We start from the raw sequence: 23,860 nt of genomic DNA, 5'->3' as shown, positions 1-23,860 counted from the left end.
CCTCAGCCCCAGCACTTAGGATGGTGGCTGGCACTCAGAGGGTGCTCAGTAAGTGTTTACTGAATGAATGAATGAATTCAAGTCAAAGGGTGTCCCCTTGTGTTTTGCATTTATTCCTTTCCAACAACCACTAAAATGATGGAAGAGGAACAGAGACATAAATGCATCACAAAGAGGGATGGGGAGCCATCAGCAGGCAGGATGCAGGAGGCATGTGGATACAGGAGCAGTGACCGAGGGCAGGAAGTGGCAGAGCTATTGCCCGGGGTCAGAGGGGGTGGGATAGGGGGTGGGGGAGCCACAGGCTGAGGACAGGCTGAACTCTGTATGTGGAACCCTTCACACACACACGGATGTATACACACGCGCATGCACACACAAACACCATACTTTCTTCCTCCAAATCCAATTCCAAAACGCCTGCAGCTAGGTGTTTATTCTAATGGAGTGAGGGGAACCTCTGAAAGGTTCTATTTTGGAAAAATTAAGCCTGCTAAAGATTTTAAAAAGCAATTGGAGGGATTAGAGACTTTAGCCAACAGAATGTAGAACAGAATCAAAGTGAAGATACAGAGAATACATGAGGAGAGACACATTGACGACCATTCTAGAAATCCCTACAGGCACCTAAAAAGAGTTCTACGAGCTAACCAAGGAAATAGAGGAGAGGGGATGTCAAATAAATAAAAAAAAAAAGTATTCCCCAAGCTGAAGAAAATGAACCTCCGCAGTACAAGGAACTGCCAGTGCCTGACAGAAGGAGTGATAACTCAGCTCCATGACCAACTTTATTACATACAATAAAGCAGTATCTTCAAAGTTCTGGGGGAGAATCATTATCGATTTAGAATTCTATATCCAGCCAAAATATCAGTCAAGTTTGAGGACCACAGGAAGGCATTCTAGCAGCTAGAAAGCATGTGTAAAACAGCAGCTGGCTGGTTATGCATGAGAGAAAACATGTAAGACCCATGATCAGGATATTGAACTGCCATAACTACAAGCATAATTAGTAAAACTTCCCCAAAAGAACTGAGAAATATCAGGATTCATTTCCACCATCAACATGATTGATTATTAAAGTTAAAAAGTTAGCGACTCCTTCAATGTCTTAATTATGAAACACAAAGGACAGCATACATATTTTCCATTAACTTTTTCCCCCCATCAGATCAAAATGGGAGATTTTCAGGGGCTAGGAATGATCTGTGATGTACTGAAACGGTTATGTGTTCCGGGTGACAAGACTCAAGAGCTAAAACAGCCTACCCGCCCCCATGGCAGCCGAGTCGCTTGCTGGCGTCTCTCTGGAGCAGGCCTTCTAGGAGGGACCGCAGTTCCGGGGAGAAGGCCTCTGGGAGTTCCACATTCTGGGGGAGAAAAGAACATGATTTCAAAGATGCACTCCTGGAGAGAGGGCCCTGACGCCCAAGCAGATCTAAAGGCCATCTCTTAGGTAAGGACAGTGTTAAAATTAAAAACTGCAGATTCAACATGAATTAATATTCACTCTAAGGAAATATGAAACTGTACTAGTCACTTTCTTTTTTTCTTTTAAGTAATGGCTATGCCCAACGTGGGGCTTGAACTCATGACCCTGAGATCAAGAGTTGGACGCTCCACTAACTGAGCCAGCCAGGTGCCGCAGATTACTAGTCATTTTCAATGTCAATCAACAGGCTGGGACCAGGTCAGGAGAAACAGGGCTCCCTGTTCTTCTGTGCCTCCGCAATTTTTTCTTTTCTTTGATCTCCTTATTTTGGTTTTTGATTTTCTGGATCTTTATCTTACTGACAGGTGGCAAACCTTAATTTCTGCCTCAGCATCTATTTTCACTAAGTTTTCCAGTTAGGAATTTTAGGAACTGTATCTCCACTCATTTGTTTTAAGAAAGCAAATTTTTACACCAGTTGTGATGGAATGAGACATGAAAATTAAGATACAAATAAGGATAGAGATTTTAAGAGGAAGCCTAGCTGGCTAAATCGGTGGAGCAGGTGACTCTAGATTTTAGGGTTATGGGTTCAAGTTCCACATTGTGGGTAGAGATTACTAAAAAAATAAAAGAAAATAAAATCTTGAAAAAAAACAACAGAGTTTTTAATCTCCTTACCACGGTGAGGGTCATTCGGTCTATCTCATGCTTGTCTTTGGTTTTGTGTTGTCTGAAAGGGCTGTGCCTATGGAAATGAACAATATGCTATGACAATGTGGTATCAGTTCACTTAGTGCACGTCCCTGACTCATGTCTGGGTAGCATCCTGGATTCTGTCACTGTTCATCCAAAACCACAGAAATATATAAACCATACCCATTCACCATTTCCAGAGAAAAACTGGTCTTGGGGTACATTAGGGTCTGAAGGGGGGATGGGGGCTTGTGCTCGCTTGAACTGTCTGATCCTCACATCAATGAAATCATGGTACTAAAATATGCTTCAGCAAATATATTCCCACTGATATTTTAAAATATCCTTAAAAAGAAAATAAGCAGCTGACCGGTAGTCATGAAAATGAAGGTCGGTTATATAACTTTTTGTCACTTTTAGTGTTTTGAGATAAAAAATTTCACACAATTTTATTTTATTTTAAGAAAAATAGTATTAGTCCCTCAAATAACCCAAAGAACCACAGTCCAACCAAAACACAACCAAGATGAACAGGCCTCCCCCACTGGAAACCAGTAACGATGCAGTACCTTCCCTTAATGATAACAGATACAAACGAACCCTGTGCCCCTGAGGCCCTCCACAGTTCTGAGAGCTGTCTTTTTTTTTTTTTCTAAGATTTTATTTATTTGTTTATGAGAGATAGAGAGACAGACACACACACACACACACACACACACACACAGGCAGAGGTAGAAGCAGGCTCCATGCAGGAAGCCCGACATGGGACTTGATCCCGGGTCTTCAGGATCGCGCCCTGGGCTGAAGGTGGCGCTAAACCGCTGAGCCACCCAGGCTGCCCCTGAGAGCTGCCTTGTGTTTTACTTATGGAGAGCCCCAAATTCAGAAGTCAGCAGACTTAAGTTTGAGGTTTTGACGGGGGTGTTTACTGGCTGCGGGCCAGTCACGGAAATGGTTAGTCTTCATTTCTTCATCTGTTGATGGGCATAAGGCCACGCACTTCACAGAAATAGCAAAGGTAACCAACAGACAACGCGTATGCTAGAAGCAGTCACGATATGGCAATATACAGGAGTATCTGGTCCAGCAATCATTGACGAAATTAAGAAAGATGAATCTTGACTTTACAAAATGAATGTCTGCTTGACAAACTGAAAAACAAACTATCCTTGCTCTTTATCCTGCTATTAAAACCCTGGAGAAACTGGCTTTTAAAGGAGATCTTCTCAAAAGAGACTAGTAAACATGTAAATTATGAACTCCTGGTCTTACTTTTTTACTTGAAAATTAAAGAAGGGAGAACTATATATATGTGTATCTATATATACATATATATGATTGAGTTTTCTTAAAGCATGACATGCTTACAAAATTATGAATCTTACAGATTTATTTCTGAGGCGTACATAACATCATCAGAGGCAAGATACTCTGTAAAATATCTGAAAGTTACTCTATAAAATGAGTTGGAGTACTGATGTGATTTAGAAAAAAGAGCTCATCCTTGCACTACATAACTGCTACCAGTCTGACCATTACTTCACCAAATTAGTGAAGTAATGCACTGAATCATCTCTTAGAAGGGATTATTACATTTCAGAGCCTTTATTCTCTTAAATATTTTAATGTTCATTTTGTACAAGAGAGGGCACTCTAATGCTTTATTTTCCTTCTTACCATGCAATGAAATAGAGTAATTTCCATCTCTTGGAAGCAATACTTTGAAAAATAAAATCTAAAACAAGGTGAATGAGTGCCAAGCAAACATGCACTAATCTTTAAGCTAGATTTTGACTGGAAATGTTTCCCCTACTTGTTTCTAAAAAGAAATATGTAAAATTACTGCATTTAAAAAGCAAATCGGGTATAACAACAAATGGTATGCTGTTATTTATAAGATATAATCATTTAAAAAACCATCACTTGTATCCTCCTCTTGTGTGAAAGACACAGAGATATTGACATGTTCATGGTGGAAGAGCAAAAGAATATTAGCTTATTAAATCTTATTAAAACTGTAGTCTCTTCCAGACACGGCTGTCTCCACCCCACACAAGGTCCTGAACGCATAAAAAGGGATTGTGAGCAGATGTCCTCGCAGAGGGGCAAATCCTGCTGGTTTGACTCCTGTGGGCAGTACTGGGGACCCCAGTCCTGCTCTCGACCCCCCGAGTATTGGCCTGGGCCTGCCACCGGAAGGAAAGCACTGTGCCCTGACCCTTGCAGAGAAGGACTGCTGTGTTCTGACAGAAATGCTCTGTGCTAAATTTAAAAAGTCTTTCATGAGACCAGAGGGAGGCTTGCAAGGGGGAGTGGAGTTAAGTCGGTGGTGCCAAAAACATTTCCAGCACATGAACCCTGTCACTACCCAGCCCGCTTTACAAACACGGCTATTCCACATCCGACTCAATAGGAAAACAGTCGGAAATGCTTTTCAGCGATGCAGCTCCGGGCCATGGCGCTGAGAAAGTTTGCTCTTTCAAGTTTGAAATCTTGATGCACATCTGTTTCCAATGTAGTCTTGATTATTCTTTGTGAACCAAACCAAAGATTCTGTTTCTATTTTGGCAAATGTTAAAGAGACCCTACGATAGTAATAATCTCTGCTTGGAGGGAGGCACGTGGTGCTCGCAGATCCTGTGTGGCTGCAGCTGCTCCCTGATGCAGCCACTTTAAATAGGAGCCAGTTTCAGGCCTGCCAACAGCTTGCAGGGCGGGCCCACTTCTCCCCACAACGCATGCACCACTCTGGCTGCATCGCCTAGCCCCGCCACGGGAAGAGAACTCACATGTGCCATGGTCAGATGTGGCTTTCGAGTTACAGACCGAGTGGGAGCACCGCAAATTCCCTCCAAGCAAGTTGGCAAAGCATTCAAGATGGGAGAAATGATGGGAAAACACACACACGCACACACACAGTGAGTTCAAAAGCAATACATTTGTAAGTAAGGGTGATTCAAAGCTCTTACATCAACATTTAATTTTAGAACACCAAAAAGATGACATGTTACATCAAATACGAGTTGAACTCAAGCCAGTAACTGCCAAAATATTTATAAACATTCCCTTTTTTCTCTCCCCACAGGAATAAACTTGGTAACCTCGGGCAGAGCTAAGCTGTTCCCGGATCACCACCCAGGCTCTCTCCCTCCATCTGACACCTTCAGGGACAGACCATCAGAGGTGACAAGTTTAGGATCAAAGCTACTGTCACATCAATTATTTTCCTTATCAGACATCTGAAATCTAGATTGAGGATCATGGCAGCAATCCCATACATTTGCAACATGGACACTTCTTCAATACCCTGTCCCATCCCTGTGAATCCAGGGATGCAGAACATGATCTCAAGCCTGAACAGCTTGCTCACATCCAGATTCCTTTTCCTTGTGCCTCTGTGGTGTTCTTCTAGGGTGTCAAGGCAAAGTGAGGGGTGCAGACAAGCATTTCAGCAGAGGCACTGCTGGTCCATGTAAGAAGCAAATGACTATAGAAAGGAGAAGCAAAAAAAATCTGTTGGTGACCACCTGTTCAGCCTCACTGCACCACTGTGGGAAGGAAGGAAGAGACGTGCTCGAGAGCAGACTTTGTCATCCTCGGCACTGTTGACCTTTTGGGCAAGGCAATGCTTTGTTGGGGCATAGGGCCCGTCCTATGCATCATAAGATGTTTAGCAGCATCCCTCACCTTCACCCACCAGACGTCAGAAGTAGCCCTTCCCAAAGTTGTGACAACCGAAAATGTTTCCAGGCATTACCAAGCAGCACCCCTTAGCTTCCTAGCTTCCATATCCAAGCACCCATCAGAAAAAACAGCAACTGCCACTCCCACCGATCAGCGTAGCAACACCATTGTGCCTCCTGCCTCCATTCAGGTCCCAGGCCCACGGGCCCTGGCGTAAAAGCCCCCACTCTACCATATGGCGTTCTAGGCTCTCCCATCTTGACCCAGTCTCCTCAATATTCTCCCCTCAGCATGCCCACCCCTCTTGACAAACAGTGACCTGACCCACCCATGTCACCACTGGGGAAAGGCAAGCCACCCCATGTTGTCTGCTCCCTATAGAAAACATGTTCACTTTGCTCCAGAGTCTTGGAATTGCCAGCCCCTTCCAGGCCCCCTTCACAGAGCATCCCATATGGAATCAGCCCTGCTCTCCCAGCTTAGCCCTGGGGCCCTTTTGTGTACCCCCCACCCCCTAACCCGGGGACACTGCAGCCTGCCTTGCCCATATGTGTGGACATCTCTACTCTCCTGCAAGCTCCTTAAAGATGGGATGTGGCATCCTACCTTCCTCCCACCCCACCCCCTCTCTCTCCCCAGAGCATGAAGCATAGTCTCCTACATATTGCAGGTGCTCAATCAAGTTTCCTCTAAACCATTTAAGTCAAACAACCGTCTCTTTGCCTTCTGGTTTTAGTACCCTCTCCTCTCCTGTGAATGGCTTCTGAACAAGCGACGCAGAGAATGGCATAAGACCATAAATCTTAATGGGGAAGATCCATTTAGTCCCATCTCTTACACAGCAGAAGGATTCTTTGCACGCCAGGCTCAAAAGGTGGTCCCCAGACAGTGACAGGGACCTCGCTACCTGTGAGGCACAACATTCCTTTAAATTCTTGTGTCAAACTGAAATCTTTCCCCTCCTTAAAATGCCTGCTCTTGAAAGCACTCCAGCATGAACAGGACCCCTTCATGAAGATGGATCCTCAGCCAGCCAGAAGCCAATAGTTAGGACTCCCCTAATCCTTGTACCCAGCTCTTCCAACCTTTCCATATCAGCCATGGTTTCTAGATCTTTCACCATTTTCCTCTCATCCCATTCATCCCACCCTCAGGAACACCCTCTGGATGTCTTCCTGTGGCCAAGACTCTTCTTGACAGGAGCTGCAGTGAACACAGTGCTTCCACTGAGCTCCATCAAGGACCTCATGAAGAATAAATACCTCCCAATTCAGTACTCCGAATCGGACATGTGGCCAGATATAACGGGATTTACTTTAATAGCCGCAAATCACACTGCTGGCATATTGTTCATAAATATTCAGATCTTTTAAAAACAATGTCAGGCCAGATCATCCCCAGTTTCTATGTGTGGACATTATTATAAACAGACTAGTATCAAACAAAGAAAAGACATGAATCAAGCCCTAAATACATGGCTTTGCAAGTTTCCCTGTGACATTTTACTATTGATTTTTCAATCCTGACTTGATGTATTCAACAGTTTTGCTGTTGCGTGGAATTTTATGGTCTCAAAATCCCGGGAGTATGGAATCAGTACCTCCACCCCCATCGCCCGGGGTCTACTTCCGTGCATTCACCACACATACAGAGACTCCACCAGGTGGAAGGACGTCTCATGTGGGAAGTGGTTTTCTCTGGCCTGTCTTGCAAAACTCTCTAATTAGGTCAGCAAGTCTGATGATGTGGATTAGGGCCATCCAGGCTCCACAAATAGAGTAATTCAATTAAGGACCAACAGGACCTGACTCTGGGGGCAGTAACATGATTTTGGTTCCCAAGTGAAAACAGTGAACAGAGAACAACTAGATTATCAGGGTCCTGGGGATGCATCAAGGGTGCTGGGAACCTAATTTGGGGCGAAACAAGTAATCCAGCCCCTTTGCCGAATGTACTAATTATGGTAAGAAGATGTGGCAGTGCTCAACGAGGCTTCCCAGTGGAAACGTGAAAAGCTTAGCAAATGACCAGACCTGTGTTCACAGCAGAAATATGAGAGGGAGAGTCTTGACCAGGAAATTTTAAAATAAAGTACTTTTTGTATCTTTGTGGATGAAAATGACCAAAAACATTTATTGAAACTTCAGATTTCCATTCTGGTTGGCTGAAAATTTCTAAAAATTAATGGAAGTATTTAACATAATCGTTGTGCTCAATATGAGGACATTATTTTTGACAGTGCCTTCCCTAACCCTTCTGCTCTACTTCTCCATTTCTAGTAGTTGAGAACTAACACCAATTAATTAAAAACACAAAATTATACCCAGTTTCATTTTGTGTTTTACAGAAAGCAAATTAGCTTTGGCATGCTCCCGCATACCTGCACACTTTTATAATCAGTTCATTTCGGGTCTTGGGCCTTTCTTGTCACCCTCAAAACACTGAATGTTGGTGAGACAATCATGAGTAAATGACTCCTAACAACAACAACAAAAAATCATCCTACCTTCTTCAATTATGCACATTTTAAAATAACACTTATGCCTCCAAAAAAGGCTTATCAATGGGACTTCAAAGCAGTGTTATTTTAGATTTAAATGTGTTGACATTCCTATAAGGTATGGAACAAACCTTTTGCCTAACCATTCATGGGAGTGAAGCACTCGCTTTGATAGGGCGGAAAGAACTCTGGTCATTGTCTAGATTAGCATGGTGGTAAGGCTTAACAACGTCTAACTAGCCTGGACTCTGATCAGAGGACATGCTGTGGCGACAGTACGGGAAGGATGCATTTCACTCACCCTCGCAGAAGCTTGAAAAGCATGCAACCCAGGGAGAACCAGTCGGCACTGCTGTCATACGCTGCCCCCTTCTGCAGCACCTCGGGAGCCATGTACCCATGGGTGCCACTAGAGAGAAGAAAGTGTACATGCGGTTATCAGAGCATGCCCACTGTATAACACATTAACAGCTCAGCCCAGAGGTCCAGACATCATTTGTTGAATTGCAGCCACTATAAACAAGGGGGAGGGCACAATGGGGATTCCACACAACATGATTCATGGAACACCCAATGAGAAGACAACCTTTTCTGTCTTAATTAGTATAGGAATGAGTAGAAACAAATTATAGTACAAGATAAATATGAAAAAATTCAGGCTCCAGTCTCAGAAGGGAAATCTGAACCATGTTAGTCTTTTTGCACGACAGCTAATGAAGAGGTCTCCTGCCTGTTCCAGAGCTAATGAGGACTTAGCAAGGGTTGCGGTAGGGTGGGGTTGGGGAGGGGAAGGTAAGCAGGCACCTACAGGTGGTGCCATGGACCTGAAGGGATGGGGACACCCCTCCTGTGTGGCACCACCCTCCGTGCTAGGACCTGAGCTGGTACATGCTAAGGGTAGGGGCTACTCACACAGTCTGCATGGCAGAGACAGACCCCAAAGGAGTGGGTAAGACATGAGGGTGCAAGCCAATAGGTACAAAAGATTGAGAAATTCTATGTCAAATTTTGAGGGCTGCCGACAGGTCAAATAACTGCTAAGCAAACATGAGGACGGTTTTCAGGAAGTTGAGAACAAGATTTGGAAGGACAACCATTTGATCTTGATTTGCACTACTCTGTATCTCTGAACCCCCTCCCATTGTTCCATTCCCCACTCTTCCTTAAGGGTCTGAGCGTGCACCATTTCACGTAAAGAGCGAGAGGCAGCTCATAGGGGGCTTTCAAAAACACAGCCCGAAAAAGTTCCTACAAAGGCTATACTCGCCAAAGTGTCCACCCTCACTGATCTTCCTTGACGAGGTGGGTGATAAGAGGACACCTGTATCATGCAGGGTTGCCATGTGGATTACACATTTGTAATGGATTTAGAATGGTGCTGGCACAGAAGAAATCTATGTCTCTAGTCTTATTTTATTACAATCACACTTAGGTTATGCGCACTGAGAATCTGTTCAGAAAAGTGATTCTGGATCACTCATTAATCTTTCCTGATCCAGGCTCAGCATTGGGCCCAGTGCTGTTTAAAGAGTCCTAACTTTGGAAAACTGCTCTGAAGCAGTGAAAATGGGTGCTGCCCCATCAAGGAAGGTCCAGCAACCTGGATAAGGTCCACTGTCTGGAATCCTAAGTCTGACAGCGTAAGGCCATCCAGCCATGCTGTGAGGGCACTGGAGATTTCTATGAGGGGCATCTGAATCAGTCTCTACGAAGGGTTAATTTCTGTGTTGCCCAGAAAGACCTTTGTGGTGACCTTAAACCCTATGATTCTCAGAATCAAAACCCAATTCTGGAATGGAAAGTACTGCAAGGATAAACACAGGAGGCTAATGCAGGCCAGCTCTCTAAGCTGACATGGGACACAATCAGAGCCAAATACCGTACCACATACCATGTGGCTTTCTGATTCTGACTGCATGGCAGCTATTGGTGCTCCCTGACATTTCTCACTGACCATCTGAACTACTCTGAATCCTGAAATAACACTTGGGAGGTTTTGAGGCACTGTGACATGAGACATAGCTTTGTGTTCTTAGATAAAATTAAGCTGAAACTCTAATCAGGCACTGTGTAAACTGTTCAATCCTCCAAGTCTTTCTTTGCTTTCTCTGGGCTACCGCACAGTTAACTTCTAGTTTATGGTAATTCATGAGGCACTAAATGGACTCACTAGAGGGATGAAGTGGGAGCCCAAACTGGGAACCCCAACCACAGCACTACTTGTAGATGGACTGGCTAAATGAAGTCCATAGATCACATCTGTAGCTTTGAGAAGACTTCAGAAACCAAGTCCAGGGTGAAATTCTGGCCAAACATCTTCTTTTTTTATTTTTTTAAAATGTTCTTTTTTTTAAATTTTTTATTTATTTATGATAGTCATACAGAGAGAAAGAGAGAGAGGCAGAGACACAGGCAGAGGGAGAAGCAGGCTCCATGCACCGGGAGCCCGACGTGGGATTCGATCCCGGGTCCCCAGGATCGCGCCCTGAGCCAAAGGCAGCCGCCAAACCACTGCGCCACCCAGGGATCCCTGGCCAAACATCTTCAATGGGTATGAAGTGGACCATTTCATAGTGTCAGGCAGTTCACCCATGTAGGTGTAAGGAGCCCAAGCTCTGGAGTCAGAGGTGGAGTTTAATTCTAGTCCTATAACGGGCCAGGTCTGTCACCCTGTTCAAGTTACTTGATTTCTCTGGCCTTCAGTGTCCATGCCATAAAGTAGATTATTCTACCTGCAATGCTTGGTGTTTCTGTAAAGATGAGAGCATATTCAAAGCAGCTGGCCCTGCATGCCTGGGATGGTGGATGTTCAGCTGGTGACACAGTGAGCGCGGTGGCTGCTGGCACCACTGCCACCCACACACCAGTCACTCCCTACATGGCCAGTCCTAGGGGGTCCCCGCAGTACTGCCTGCACTTGGCACCCAGCCAATGTTACATAGAAGCTTGTTGCATTCATCAGTGGACTTGACCCTCCCAACAGTTGGATAAAATAAATGCCACTGTCATCTCCTCTTTAGAGAGAGGGAAGAAAGGAGGCATAGAGCTTGGAGGAGGATTCAAACCCAGATGTGCTGACTCGAAAGCCTCTGTTCTTGGGCCAGGAGATGCACTGTTAGAATAGTGGCCTCACTATCATCACGTAAACATAGAAACCAACCTTCTCAATCCTACCCCTTTCTACAGCTACTGTTTGAATCCTGAGAACAGCCCAGCCTGCCTCTCAGAGCTGACAGGTGAATTACAGTAAGAAGTGGGTGCAGCTCTGTAAGGAAATAAATAACCTCAACACTGAAAGTTAATTCCTTTGCAAGACTAACTCTTCTGAGGCTCTTGGATTCCCCTTCAGTTGTGGCTACACTAAACTGAAGAAATTAGCATACCAAATAGCTACTGCATTAAAAATTCAAACAACCCTCTTAAAACTGCCTGATGAACTTACTGAGAGAAGCTTATGCAACCACAGGTTCTGGCCTAATAATTGTAAAGTGCTGGCAAAATGCTAATGCTATTATCGCTGGACCCCAGATTCTGCAGGAAGAGAGAAACTTGTTTACAGACTCAGTGCTATTCACCATTCACATTTGATTGAGGCTTTAAAAGGCAACTCTGATTTAATGTAGCCCCTCATCAGGTATTGTAATGCAGAACCACCTTATTTCATCAACCAGAAAGAAGGGTCTAGGGTTTATTTTCTGCATGGATGCGTAAAGTGAGACCCTTGGGAGTTTCTTCAAGCCCATTCTATACAGTGATGAAAGCTAGCTCAATATGGACAATAAAATGTAATTTTAAAGGACTTCTGTGCTGAGAATGATACATTTACAAAGAAAAGGAATAAAGCAACACTCATCTGCTTTTCTACGAACTGCATACACGTCCATGTTTTCCACCCAGATAAACTGATGCCTAAGGATCATAAACGAAAACCGGTGTGCATTCCCTTCTGCTTCTGCAGAGGCCTGGGATGGCAGTGTCCATCCCTAGAGGGGAGCGTGCAGAGGGGTCAGGTGCTGGCTGGGGGCTGTGGGGCCGGGGGGCTCCCTCCATATGGTCTGTCGGAGGACTGATGTAATTAATGCTCAAGTCTAACGTGGCCTGCAAACAGATGATTTGTGTTTTTAATTAAAAAAAAAAAGGTTCCTAATTTTCCTTCAGGGAGAAAAAAAAACCATTCTGAAAATGAAGGAGAAAGCAGATGGGGAGAGAGAGAGAGAGAGGGAAGCCTGACCTCTGGGCCTCCCAGAAGAGTCACATGCAGATGCCTCTGCACCTTCCCGGGCACATGGGCTTCCCTTTATCCTCAGGACACCTTGCAGGGATTTATTATTGCTTCTACTTTCTAGTGGAGAAGACTGAGGGCCAAGCAGATAAAATGACTGACTAGGGTCACACAGGTGGCATGGTCTTGGGTCTGGGGTCCCTCTCTCCACCACAGACACTCCGCCCCCGTGGTCACGCTGTGGGTCCATCCATCCATGCTCCCTGAAGACAAAGGAGGCACATCCTGCTTATCTTCTCTCCCAAAACCAGGGATATGGGGCCTGGTTGATATTGATAATCACCTTTGGCAAGAAAAAGCTGGGCGAACAAGTGACCAGATTGGGGTCTACGCCAGTCAACGCATCATGGTAGAGAAACAACAGGGAACAGTGAACAGAGCTGCTGTGCTACTCACACGCTTGCATGTGGCTTCTTTTTGGAAAAGTCACAGGCCAGACCGAGATCGGATATCCTGACGTGTCCATGTTCATCCAAGAGGATATTTGCAGGCTGAGGAGAAAGACAAGATGATCTTCGGGAGTCCCAAAATTGTTACAGGGCTTTGGGAATTTCTACAACTATAGGCACGTGCTATCTTATCATTTTATCCAAACACTAATTCCACACTGTCACATCCAAGTATGATACTGACAGGAACACATTTCATGTTTAAATCCCACAGAAAAATGGCAATGCATACACAAAGGAGTCTACTCATGAGATAATGAGACACAGGGAGAGAGCTTGCAGGGGGACGACCAAAGTTCATCAGTTAAAAAATATTTCCTCCCCGCCCCCTCCTAACCCTGCGGAGAACTGAGGCCCAGCCAGAGCAGGGCGCCTCTCCACAAAGGGAGTGAGTCCACATGGCTTCTGTGAACCACAAAGGCCTCAGGGAATGAGCCCATGAGGCACATGGCAGAAAGTAGTCACAAGAAGGTACCAACACAGACCTAAGAAATCAGAACAACAACAAAAAAAGAAATCAGAACATTCCACAGTGGGGCACCAATCCCAATGAACAGCATCTCTGCTTCCGAACATCAGTCAGTACACAGGACCTGACCAAATGACCCAGTATGACTCTGACTAAAATGTATCTATTGAGATTAGATTTAGTCGGTATAATCAGGGAAACGAAGCTCCTCTCCCTAATATACATCGAATTACAGTCATCTTAATATTTTTCTGCTAGAAATCAACAATTGTTTTGCTTGAAATAAAAATAAATGGCATGCTATTATAAAACTGAAGCATGAATAATCATGAGTGACTAGAATTCAGTTTGAATAGAAATTAAATAATACCACTGCCTACTAAATAGCTTAGAAAACAAAAAAAAATACAGCATAAAGATAATTAGAGACCGGTTATAAATCTAAATTAAAATGTATTACAATAGCGCTTCATGGGCCTTCAGCATGTATTTTATTCTTCTGCAAAACTCACAGGAGGAAACAAAATATCATGTGCCAACCAGTGTCTAATTAATTCTAATTCAATGAAAATACATTTTTTTTCCTTCTTCATGCTCGGATGAAAACTACGGAGATAATTCTGTAACCTTGCAGAAAGCTTTAAATTTTACAAAGTGTTTTGTGACAAAGTAAGAGTCTCAAAAATAAAATATAATATTTTAGATTCTTGGAAGGTAACCTTAAAAAGCTAAGACAGCTAATCAAAACATAGCAGCAGCTCCTGAGAAAAAGGAGCATAATCTGTGCATTTCAGTAGTTACACTGGATTCATTCAAGAAGGAATCTGAAAAAGAAGGCAAACACATCCTCCCAGAGTGTTTTTACCCTGCTGGGAAACTCTCTCTCTGATCATTTTTCTCCTTATTACTATCTGTAACACATTTATGTATTTGCATGATCATTTCTATAATTTGTCAAGGTCCCTTTTATCTCTCTCCCTGTCTTCTGGTGGTGAGTGTCACCACAGAGGTGCTGAGCCAACTCCTAGCTCCGTTATGAATGTAGAACCCAAGACTGAGCATCATGGCCTGGAATGGGGGAAACTTGGAATAGACTCAATGCATTTTTTTCAAGTCCAGAGAGAGAGAACAAGAATGAAGAAGTCCAGACACAGCAGTAGGAGGCTCTGCTCTTCAGGGATCTAAAAATCTGTTAGTGATTTTGAAGACAGTCCTAAAACAACATGAAACTCTCAGAGTGGCCTTTAGGGGAAGTTCTGCAGGCTGATCGACCCTGTCTCTGATGAGCGACTCAGCCATTCTATCCCGGAAAACACATGTTCTTTGCTTCTTCTCTTTGTACATCACCGGTTCTAACACAGAGCCATGGCTAAACCAGTTGCCTAGTGAACATTAAGTGCATTATAATTAACTGTAAAATCAGCAACAGCCAAGAGACTCCTACCTTGCTTTTCATTAATTAATTAAAATTTTTGAGTTAGTGTGTATGCTGCACTAGGCCGAGGAGCCCATGCTGAGCTGATAGTGACAAGGAAGAAGGAAAGGAGGGCCTGAATCAAAGTTTAGAGTCTGGAGAGATGGGCCTTCACAGGAGCTGAGGTGTGGGGAATGGCAAGAAGGAACCATCCGGAGAGCCAGGACCTCAATACCTATTGTGCAGGTCCTGGAAGCAGAGTGCCTTACCTTCAGATCTCTGTAAACAACAAACCGATTGTGCATGTGTTCCAGCCCCAGGATGATTTCAGTGGCATAAAACCGCATCTCCTTCTCTGAAAACACCCCATGCTGTGAAAGGTGATAGTGCAAATCGCCCCCTGGAACGAGAGATGTAGAGGTTAATATTAAAGCCTTTCAATTCATAGGAAATGAAAATCATTGCCATCTTAAATAGTTAAGACATAGTCGAAAAAAGGGCAAACTGCTTCTGTGTATCTGTCTCTGACTTCTGTAGTTTGACAAAACACTTTAAGAAGGATAGAGGGAACTCAAACATTACAAGACTTTCATTCAGGGATGGCCAGGACAATATATAACACAACCATCACTCTCAGATTGGCAGTCCAGCTTCCAGATGCACCTCTGGGGGCGGGGGGTGGCTAGCTTATCTGCTCTGAGTACTTACGTCCTGTCTAACAAACTGGACCAAGTATGTAATGATCTAGCAGATGGCTCTAGAAACTGGCTCCATGGACAATAAAGAAATAAGCACACAAACAAAACGATCATATTGAAAGATATTTGGTAAAACAGATACAGTAAAATTTTAACTGGCGAAATCCAGGGAGGTGGGTATTTGGGTATTCCCCTTAAAATTCTTTCCATTTTGCCTTATGTTTGCATACTAAGATGCAAACAATTCATAATATGTTGGAAAAAGTCAATCATCATATGGGCTCAAGTTACAGAGACCGAGACCAACAGGGTAAGGGAATTTTCTTTTTTTTTTTTTTCTTTTTTTCTTTTTTAAGGGAATATTCTTACTGTAAAGGAATAGCCTCTACTGGTCTGCAGAAGTTAATGTGTGGCCAACGTTATGGCCCCTGCTTTTGCTTACCTATCTTCCCTCTCACACACATATTTCTGTACAACCACTAGCAGATCAAGATGTAAAAGATACCCAGCATCCCAGAGGCTGCCCCGCGCCCTTTCCTGGCAATGCCTCAGCTCTTGTCCCTCATCAGACCAAGGGGACTCCATTCTGACCTCTCACCAGACATTAGCTTTGCCTGTTCATGCAATCACACAGGAGACATGCTGTGGTGTCTGGCTTCTCTGACCATTATTACGTCTGGAAAATTCCTCCATGTTGTTAAATAGATCTGATTTTAAACTAAACCCTCATAACATAACAGAACTTCAAATGAACTTTCAAAAGAGGTTAGTTCATTTGCTGTACTGTGTGCATTTCATTTCAAGCTCTTGTTACTAAAAACATTTGACTATGGTGTCACTCTCTAGTATTAGAAAACTATTTTTCTACCTAGGACCTTCTCAACATTTGCCGGGTGATTATTCATAGCTTAAAAGATCAGTGGATGGTTGGTCTGGGCTAAGGGTACAGAACACTGGGCTAGAAGCTGTGCTGGCCACAGCCAATCCTTCAAAGTTGGTTTCTTAATACACTTTTATCTTTGGTGTACGTTCTTAAGAAGCCATTTCATTCCTAAAAGTTGAGGGTCAAGAAACACGCTAATTAAAGATCTAGGCCAGCTACATTCCAGAAAATGAAGTTTCACTCTGCCTATTTTATGAAAATCTTTTCCAAAAAATGCAACTTCCTGGGGAGAGACTAGGAGGGCTAGACAGGAACGGTGGTCAACATTTTAAAATGAATTCTAAGGGAAACTTGAAGAGTAAGAAGGTTTCCTTAAACTTCAGAGGGAACCCAATTAATTATCTGAAAAACTTGAACCGCCAGGGTGCCTAGAACAGTATGCACTGAGGTGTCATGTCCCAGCCATGTCTTTCCCTGCATCTGGGCTTTCTGCATGTCACTCACCGTTCATCAGATCCAAGATGAAGCAGAGTTTATCTGGAGTATGGAAGGCATAGGTCATACAGACAATGAAAGGACAGTCCTAGAGAGAAAAACAAGTTTGTAAGAAAAAAGCTGTCCTAGGAAGTGCGTGCTATCTGCTACTATATACCATCCATAGATTTTCTCATCCAGACTTCTGCCCTGTGTGTTAAGCACCAACATCTCCATGGTAACCTTAATGGTCCCAGCAAAACATATATGATAACTTGACAAAATGCATAGAGACAGAGCATTGCTAAGTGGAGCAGGTGAGGGGTGCCTGGGTGGCTCAGTCAGTTAAGCGCCTGCCCAGGGTCCTGGGTTCAAGCCCCATGTCAGGCTTCCTGCTCAGCAGGGAACCTGCTTCTCTCTCTCCTCCCCCCTGGTGCTCTCTCTTACTATCTCTGTCACTATCTCTGTCCCCTCACCTCAAATAAATAAATAAAATCTTTAAAAAAAAAAGCCTAAGTGGAACAGATTAATTCGAAGGTCTCTTCTCTCTCAGATTCATTCATGACCCTTTTATCTGCATCTTCTTCAAAAGACCCAGTTTCTACAGAAAAATATTGCTGCCTTGCTAGTCTTTGTGTTGGTCTACACTATCATTCTGGCTAGTCAAATATCCATTTCAATCTCCGATTCAGACATGGGAAGCACCATATCACAATGGGAGGAAATATCTATATTATTGTCTTGAAATATGAGCATAGAAAGGGAATTCAACTAGCTTTTTTCTTTTTTCTTTTTTAAGATTTAATTTATTTATTCATGAGAGACACAGAGAGAGAGAGAGAGAGAGGCAGAGACATTGGCAGAGGGAGAGGCTCCATGCAGGGAGCCCAACGTGGGACTCGATCCCAGGACTCCAGGATCATGCCCTGGGCTGAAAGCAGGTGCTAAACCGCTGAGCCACCCAGGGGTCCCTCAAATAGCTCAAAGTGAAAAAATAAACCAGGGTCAGGGATTGAATAATTCAACTGTAAAGATGACAGTTTTCCCCAAAGTAATCTAGAGATTTCATGCAATTAAAATGGAAATGGGGGATCCCGGTACGGAGCCTGCTTCTCCCTCTGCCTATGTCTCTGTCTTTGCCTCTCTCTCTTTCTCTCTCTCTCTGTCTCTCTCTATGTCTATCATGAATAAATAAATAAGATCTCTTTAAAAAAATAAAATAAAATAAAATAAAATAAAATGGAAATGGATGAGCTAATTCCAACGATGAGCTTCCAACGATGAGCTGATTGTATTTTATGAAAATGTACATAACTAAGAAAAGTAGAGACATTCTAGAAGGAAAACAAAGCTGGAAAAGTCACATCACCAGATATTAAGACTTATTATATATATAAAAGACTTATTATGAAGCAACAGTAAATCAGACAGTGTGGTAGAAGCCCAAGGACAGAAAAACTGACCAAGAGAACAAACCTGAGGATCCTGAAACAGACTCAAGCATAAATGGTCAACTGATTTATGATAAATTGACACAACAGGGTGGGGGGAAAGGATGGCCTTTTCAATCAACGGCATTGGAGCAACTGGATATTTGTACAAGAGTATGTAAACTTCAACCCCTACCTCATACCATACATGAAAGTCAACTCCAGGTAGAGAAAGGTCTAGAGAGAAAACAATAAAGCTTCTAGAGGGAAACAAGGAGAATATCTTCATGACATTAGGGTAAGTAAAGATTTCTTAGGCCACAAAAAAGCACTAACAGTAAAAATATTGCTAAACTGGACTAAAATAAAGTTAAGAACTTCAGTTCTTCAGAAGATACCATTAAGAGAGTAAAAAGGCAATTCACAGAAGATACTTGTAATCTGTAAACACATAAAGGACTCATATTTAGAATATATAAAGAACTCTAATAAATCAATAAAGAAAAAGACAAATAATCCAATAGAACAATAGCAAAAAAATGGTAGTAGTAGTAATAATAATTAATTAATTTAAAAGATGGGCACTTCACATAAGAGACTATCAAACAGCTCACAAGCCTAGGAGGAATTCAGATGCTGGCCTACACTGGTCCCCAAGGAAATGTGTTATCACTAAAACCCATGAGAATGGCTAAAATTAAAAAGACTGACAATACCAAGTGGTTGGAAAGATAGGGTGGAAATGGAAATCCCATATATGGCTCCTGGGAGCATAAAATGGTACTAGTGCTATCTGCCAAAGCTGAGCACCATCTGCAAACCCTATGAGCTAGCATTTGCACTTCCCAGTATACACCTCACAGCAACCTAGACTTCTGTGCACCAAAGAGAACTGCATGAGAATGTTCCTCACAGCACTATTCAAGATAGTCTGAACTGGGAAAGAACGCAAATAAATGTCTGAATAGATATGTTAATTGTCGTATATTTGTGCAGTGGAATACTAGACAGCCAGAGTCAGCAAGTTTTTTTCCAAGGGGCTAGTCAGTAACTGTTGCTAGTTTTACAGACTCTATACAGTCTCTGCCCCATTTTTTATACAATCCCTTAAGAATGTAAATCATTCCTAACCCATGGGATGTGCAGAAATAAAGGCTACAAAGCAGATCTGGTCCGTGGGCCACACATAGCTTTCTGACCTCTGCTATGTAGCTGCAGAAGGTACTGCTGCTGTGTGCAAAGACACAGGTGGATCTCACATGCAACACTGAGCGACAGAGGCCAGACGCAAAAGAGTACATTTAGACAAAGTCTAAACATAGGCAAAGCTAAATTATGGTGTTAGAAATCTGGGCAGTGGTTAGCTTGGGCGAGGGATAGGTGACCAGAAGAGGCACAAGACTTCTAGAATACGGGTAACCTTCCATCCCTTGAACTGAGTGCTAAGCCGCATCTATGACTAGGTCTGTTCAGACTCTATATACAGTGTATACTCGCCATTCAAAGGATTCAAATAAAAATTGGCAAAAAAAATCTATATCCACAGAAAGAAAAAAAATATTAAATTTCACAGAAAATATTCAAGTTTCAACAGAATAACCTTACACTGAATTTGCATTGTCCAAACCACTATTTTAAGGGCAGACTGATAAATCTTAGTTAACCACTTTCTATAACAGAGATTCAAGAACTTGAATTCAATTCCCATATATCTTCCAGAGGAAAGTATTCCAGAATCAATTACAGATTTCATTTTGTGATTACACATTTTGCCTTAAAACACTGTTGAGATGGTGTTAGTGATTACTGATCTCAAGCCTGATTTTGCTTTAAATAGGCAAGATAAAAGTGCTTTCCATTTTCTGTTAAACACCATGTGGCCTTCCTAGAGGGTGGTGTGGGGGGAGGGGTACAGTCCCTCTTGGAACCACTTAGTGAACCACCTTTCTAATAGCCTGCTGAAGATGGCTCATTCTGGTTTTTTTTTTTTTTTTTTTTTTAAGATTTTACTTATTTATTCATGAGAGACACAGATACAGAGAGAGAGAGGCAGGGACACAGGCAGAGGGAGAAGCCGACTCCATGCAGGGAGCCAGATGTGGGACTAGATCCTGGGTCTCCAGGATCACGCCCTGGGCCAAAGGCAGGCGCTAAATCACTGAGCCACCCGGGGATCCTCTGCTCCTTTCTTAATGCAGGTCCCCACACACACTCTGGTTCCTGATTTGAAGAGCAACTGGGCTGCAGCACAGAGAGGCTGATGGAACCAGACCTTAGTAAGGCCAGAATCTTTCCCAGCTTGAGATGGCCACTGCACTCAAGGAGACAAGGAGACAAGTGGACTCTGCCAAGGGGTATTTCTGAACCAAGGAGACAGTGGACTCTGCCAAGGGGTATTTCTGAACATGATGGGATATGATCCTTCCAATAGTAGCCCTGAGGAAGTAGCAAAAGGTGAAAAAGGTTCAATTAAGGAATTGTCAATTTAGACTCACAGGCTGAATAGAAGGGCCCTTTAAGAAAAAAAAAAAAAAAATCACCTGATCCAACCTGTTTATTTTTAAGACAAGGAAACTAAAGCCCTAAAAAGGGAAAATGACTTGCCTGAGGTCACAAAGACATGTGGTAGCCAGGCAAGATCTCAACCCCAAGTCTCCTGACCTTGTCCAGGGTTCTACTGTATGCTGCTTACAAAGGCAAGGTTTCTATAGCAATGTAAAGGGAAAGTTCAGCTAAAGGGGTATGACTCAGTTATCTCCATGTTGACTGCAGTCTCTCACCTCTCAGATACTGGGCAGATACCACATCAGGGCTCCCATGAAGCTCAAGATACAAAGAACCAAATACGGGCCAATACGACAAAACAGGCAGCAATTAATGATGGTGCAGATTAGAGTTCCAAACATAACCATGGTTAAGATGTTTTGTCTTGATTACAAATTAAAGGTAATTGGGGTGTCCCGGTGGCTCAGTCGGTTAAGCATCCACCTTCTGCTCAGGTCATTATCCTGGGAGTCCTGGGGCCAAGCCCCACCTCAGGCTCCCTGCTCAGTGGGGAGTCTGCTGCTCCCTCTGCTCCTGCCCCCTGCTTGTTCTTTCTCTCTTTTTCTTTGTTCTTTTTCTTGTTCTTTCTCTTTTTTTAAAGATAAAATCTTAGGAAAAAAAAAGAACAAATTAAGATCAATAAGAACTAGTGGATCTTTTGGAGGTAAGACCCTCAGTGAGGATTTCCTACAGGTAGTGAGCAAGGTAGCCCATGTTCTGTAGCAACTCTGTGAAACTGTGATAAAATACACCATAGAGTATTTAAGAAAATTCTCCACCCTGCATTCAGAGGAAGGCTTATGTTATTTTCCTGCCTCAAACACTATGTCTCCAACTGCTGTGAGATTTTTAAAAAATCCCTAGGACTGGCCTAGAAAGTTCTTTACATTCTAGTCCAGGCTCTCCTGGTCTTTATCCCTCTCCAGCTTCATCTTGTGCTAGTCACATACCACATCAGACTCCAGCTCTGTTGAACCTTCCCTGTAGCCCTCAAACCCTCCCAAAGTGCTCAGGACCCAGACATGTGCTGACACCTCCTGTGACTTCCGAGGATCATCCACTGTCACTTCCACTCTGTTAAGTGCCTCCTGAGCACTGGGTACCTGTCCCATGGCTCCTGCCGCACGCCCTCATTATCTATACATTCCTGAGATCAGAAGAACAAGATTACCTTCTCTCATTCCATGCAGAGCAAAGACCACAGTCAAGTTTTGGGAGCCCCACCCTGCAGCAAAATGCCTGGCACAATCTAGGCACTCCACTATGGTTCAAGGAATGAAGGAGTAACACTTTCGAGGACATGACAAGACTGTTTAATGAAGGTGCTAATTGCTTTTTCCCAGCTAGGCACATACTTATCATGGTGCTTAAACCTGAAGATTTCCCTTTTTACTATTCTAGAATTAGAGAAGCATACCAGTAACAGTACTTCCCACTGTCTCTTTGAAAGATCAGGGGAAGGAACACTCAATTTGAGATTGGAAGGAAAAACAAAAAAAACTTCCAGTAAAAAGAAAACTGTAATGAGTGACTTCAGTTCAGTTTCCTGCCAGCACCTGGGAAACCACGCTGATACAGGCTGATCTGAAGTTTAACCTACTGAGGCCATTTAAAACAAAAGTTCATTAAAAAAATTCATAAAAAGTAGCCTTTGGTTAGCAAAAAGGAAAGAAGGAGGTAAGGAAGAAAGTAAGGAAGGAAGTCAATCAGTCCAAATAGCTTTATTACAAGTCTTTTGGCTAAATTATGTATCATTTTTTTAAAGCCTTTATTTTTAAGTAATCTCTACACCCAACATGGGGCTCGAACTTAAAACAGGAGATCAAGAGTTGCATGCTCTCTGGCTGAGCCAGCCAGCTGCCCCCTGGTTAAATTATATATTGGTAAGTAAACACGAAACAAAACAAAAAAGGCCCCCCAAATTCCCCAAAAACAAAAAAGCCAAGTTTGATACTTGAATAAAAAAATATAAGCAATTCTTTAAAGTTAGCTCAAAATAGTAGACTGGTTTTTTATTTATTCCTTTAGAGGGTAAGACTGGTGAGGAACCATACATACTGCTATTGCTTACCTCTATTCTCCTTCATCTGAAAAAAATAAATATAAAAATGCTACATGATCATTGCATACATAATTTTCCAACACCAAAGATTTCTTTTTCCATAAGCTTTCTTGAGAAAAAATACCCAAGGTGTTGGAGATAACTCATTAAAGATTAATATTTTAATTACCACTTAAAATCTGGAGTAAGTATACATCCATGTTTGAAATATAAGACAATGACATTTCTGATAGAAACTAGAAACCGATGCCATTCATACTGATTTCAATATAGTGTGCAAGCTGCTTAGTCTCCATTCCAATTAGTTGAAAATGTGGTCATGCACACAGGATAAACTCTTATTTCAAATGCTTAATATCCATATGTTGGGAGACAGAGGCACATAGTTAGAAATTATTTATAGCTATGGCATTTTCACTTATTTTACGGTTGAGCTAAATTATGATAATCCTATACTTCAGTAGCAAATAACCTTTCCAAAACTGCTTAAAACTGATGCTAGAATAATATAAACTGCAATATGATAAATGTAGGTATAAACAAAAAACATGGGGCCAAACAGGTGACAATAGGAAAGGAACAATAGGGGATGCCTCGGTGGCTCAGTTGGTTGGGCTTGTGATCTCAGGGACCTGGGATCAAGCCCTGTGTGGGTTCCAAGCTCAGCAGGAAGTCGCTTGAGATTCTTTCTTCCTCTGCCCCCTCCCCCACCCAACCCTGTGCTCACTTGCACGTATGTAACTCTCTTTAATAAATAAATTGAAATCTTAAAAAAAAAAAAAAAAGAAAGAAAAAAAATGAACACTAGCCAGGGAGTCCACAGACTCTGGGCAAAGAAATCTC

The 23,860-nt window shown here is 42.8% G+C and overlaps 1 protein-coding gene and 1 long non-coding RNA gene across 12 annotated transcripts in view; one reads left to right on the top strand and one right to left on the bottom strand.

The window, feature by feature from the left end:
* The window catches only part of GRK3 (G protein-coupled receptor kinase 3), a 131,364-nt gene that overhangs the window by 22,597 nt on the left and 84,907 nt on the right, over positions 1-23,860 (bottom strand). For all 9 annotated transcript variants that reach the window (XR_013366705.1, XR_013366704.1, XM_077876106.1 and 6 more), the window contains 6 exons: positions 17,012-17,090; positions 15,196-15,326; positions 12,991-13,085; positions 8,614-8,721; positions 2,114-2,180; positions 1,270-1,370 (listed from right to left, as the gene is read on the bottom strand). Coding sequence is in view for 7 of the 9 variants with exons in the window: in XM_077876106.1 (XP_077732232.1) it covers positions 1,270-1,370; positions 2,114-2,180; positions 8,614-8,721; positions 12,991-13,085; positions 15,196-15,326; positions 17,012-17,090 (581 nt within the window). In the remaining 2 variants the exon portion in view is untranslated. The remainder of the gene's footprint in view (positions 1-1,269; positions 1,371-2,113; positions 2,181-8,613; positions 8,722-12,990; positions 13,086-15,195; positions 15,327-17,011; positions 17,091-23,860) is intronic.
* On the top strand, positions 847-7,263 carry LOC144300065 (uncharacterized). Of its 3 annotated transcripts, none has more exons than XR_013366708.1 (3): positions 875-1,456; positions 5,214-5,600; positions 6,967-7,263. It is a non-coding gene; the product is annotated as an uncharacterized LOC144300065 (long non-coding RNA). The 3 variants fall into 3 exon arrangements; XR_013366709.1 differs by having other exon boundaries at positions 886-1,456; positions 5,214-5,311; XR_013366707.1 differs by lacking the exon at positions 6,967-7,263 and having other exon boundaries at positions 847-1,456; positions 5,214-5,505.

The sequence above is a fragment of the Canis aureus genome, chromosome 27, assembly GCF_053574225.1.
Source record: "Canis aureus isolate CA01 chromosome 27, VMU_Caureus_v.1.0, whole genome shotgun sequence".
Taxonomy (NCBI): domain Eukaryota; kingdom Metazoa; phylum Chordata; class Mammalia; order Carnivora; family Canidae; genus Canis; species Canis aureus.
The sequence above is the reverse complement of the archived record's forward strand: the minus strand, read 5'-3'. Positions and strand labels throughout refer to the sequence as shown.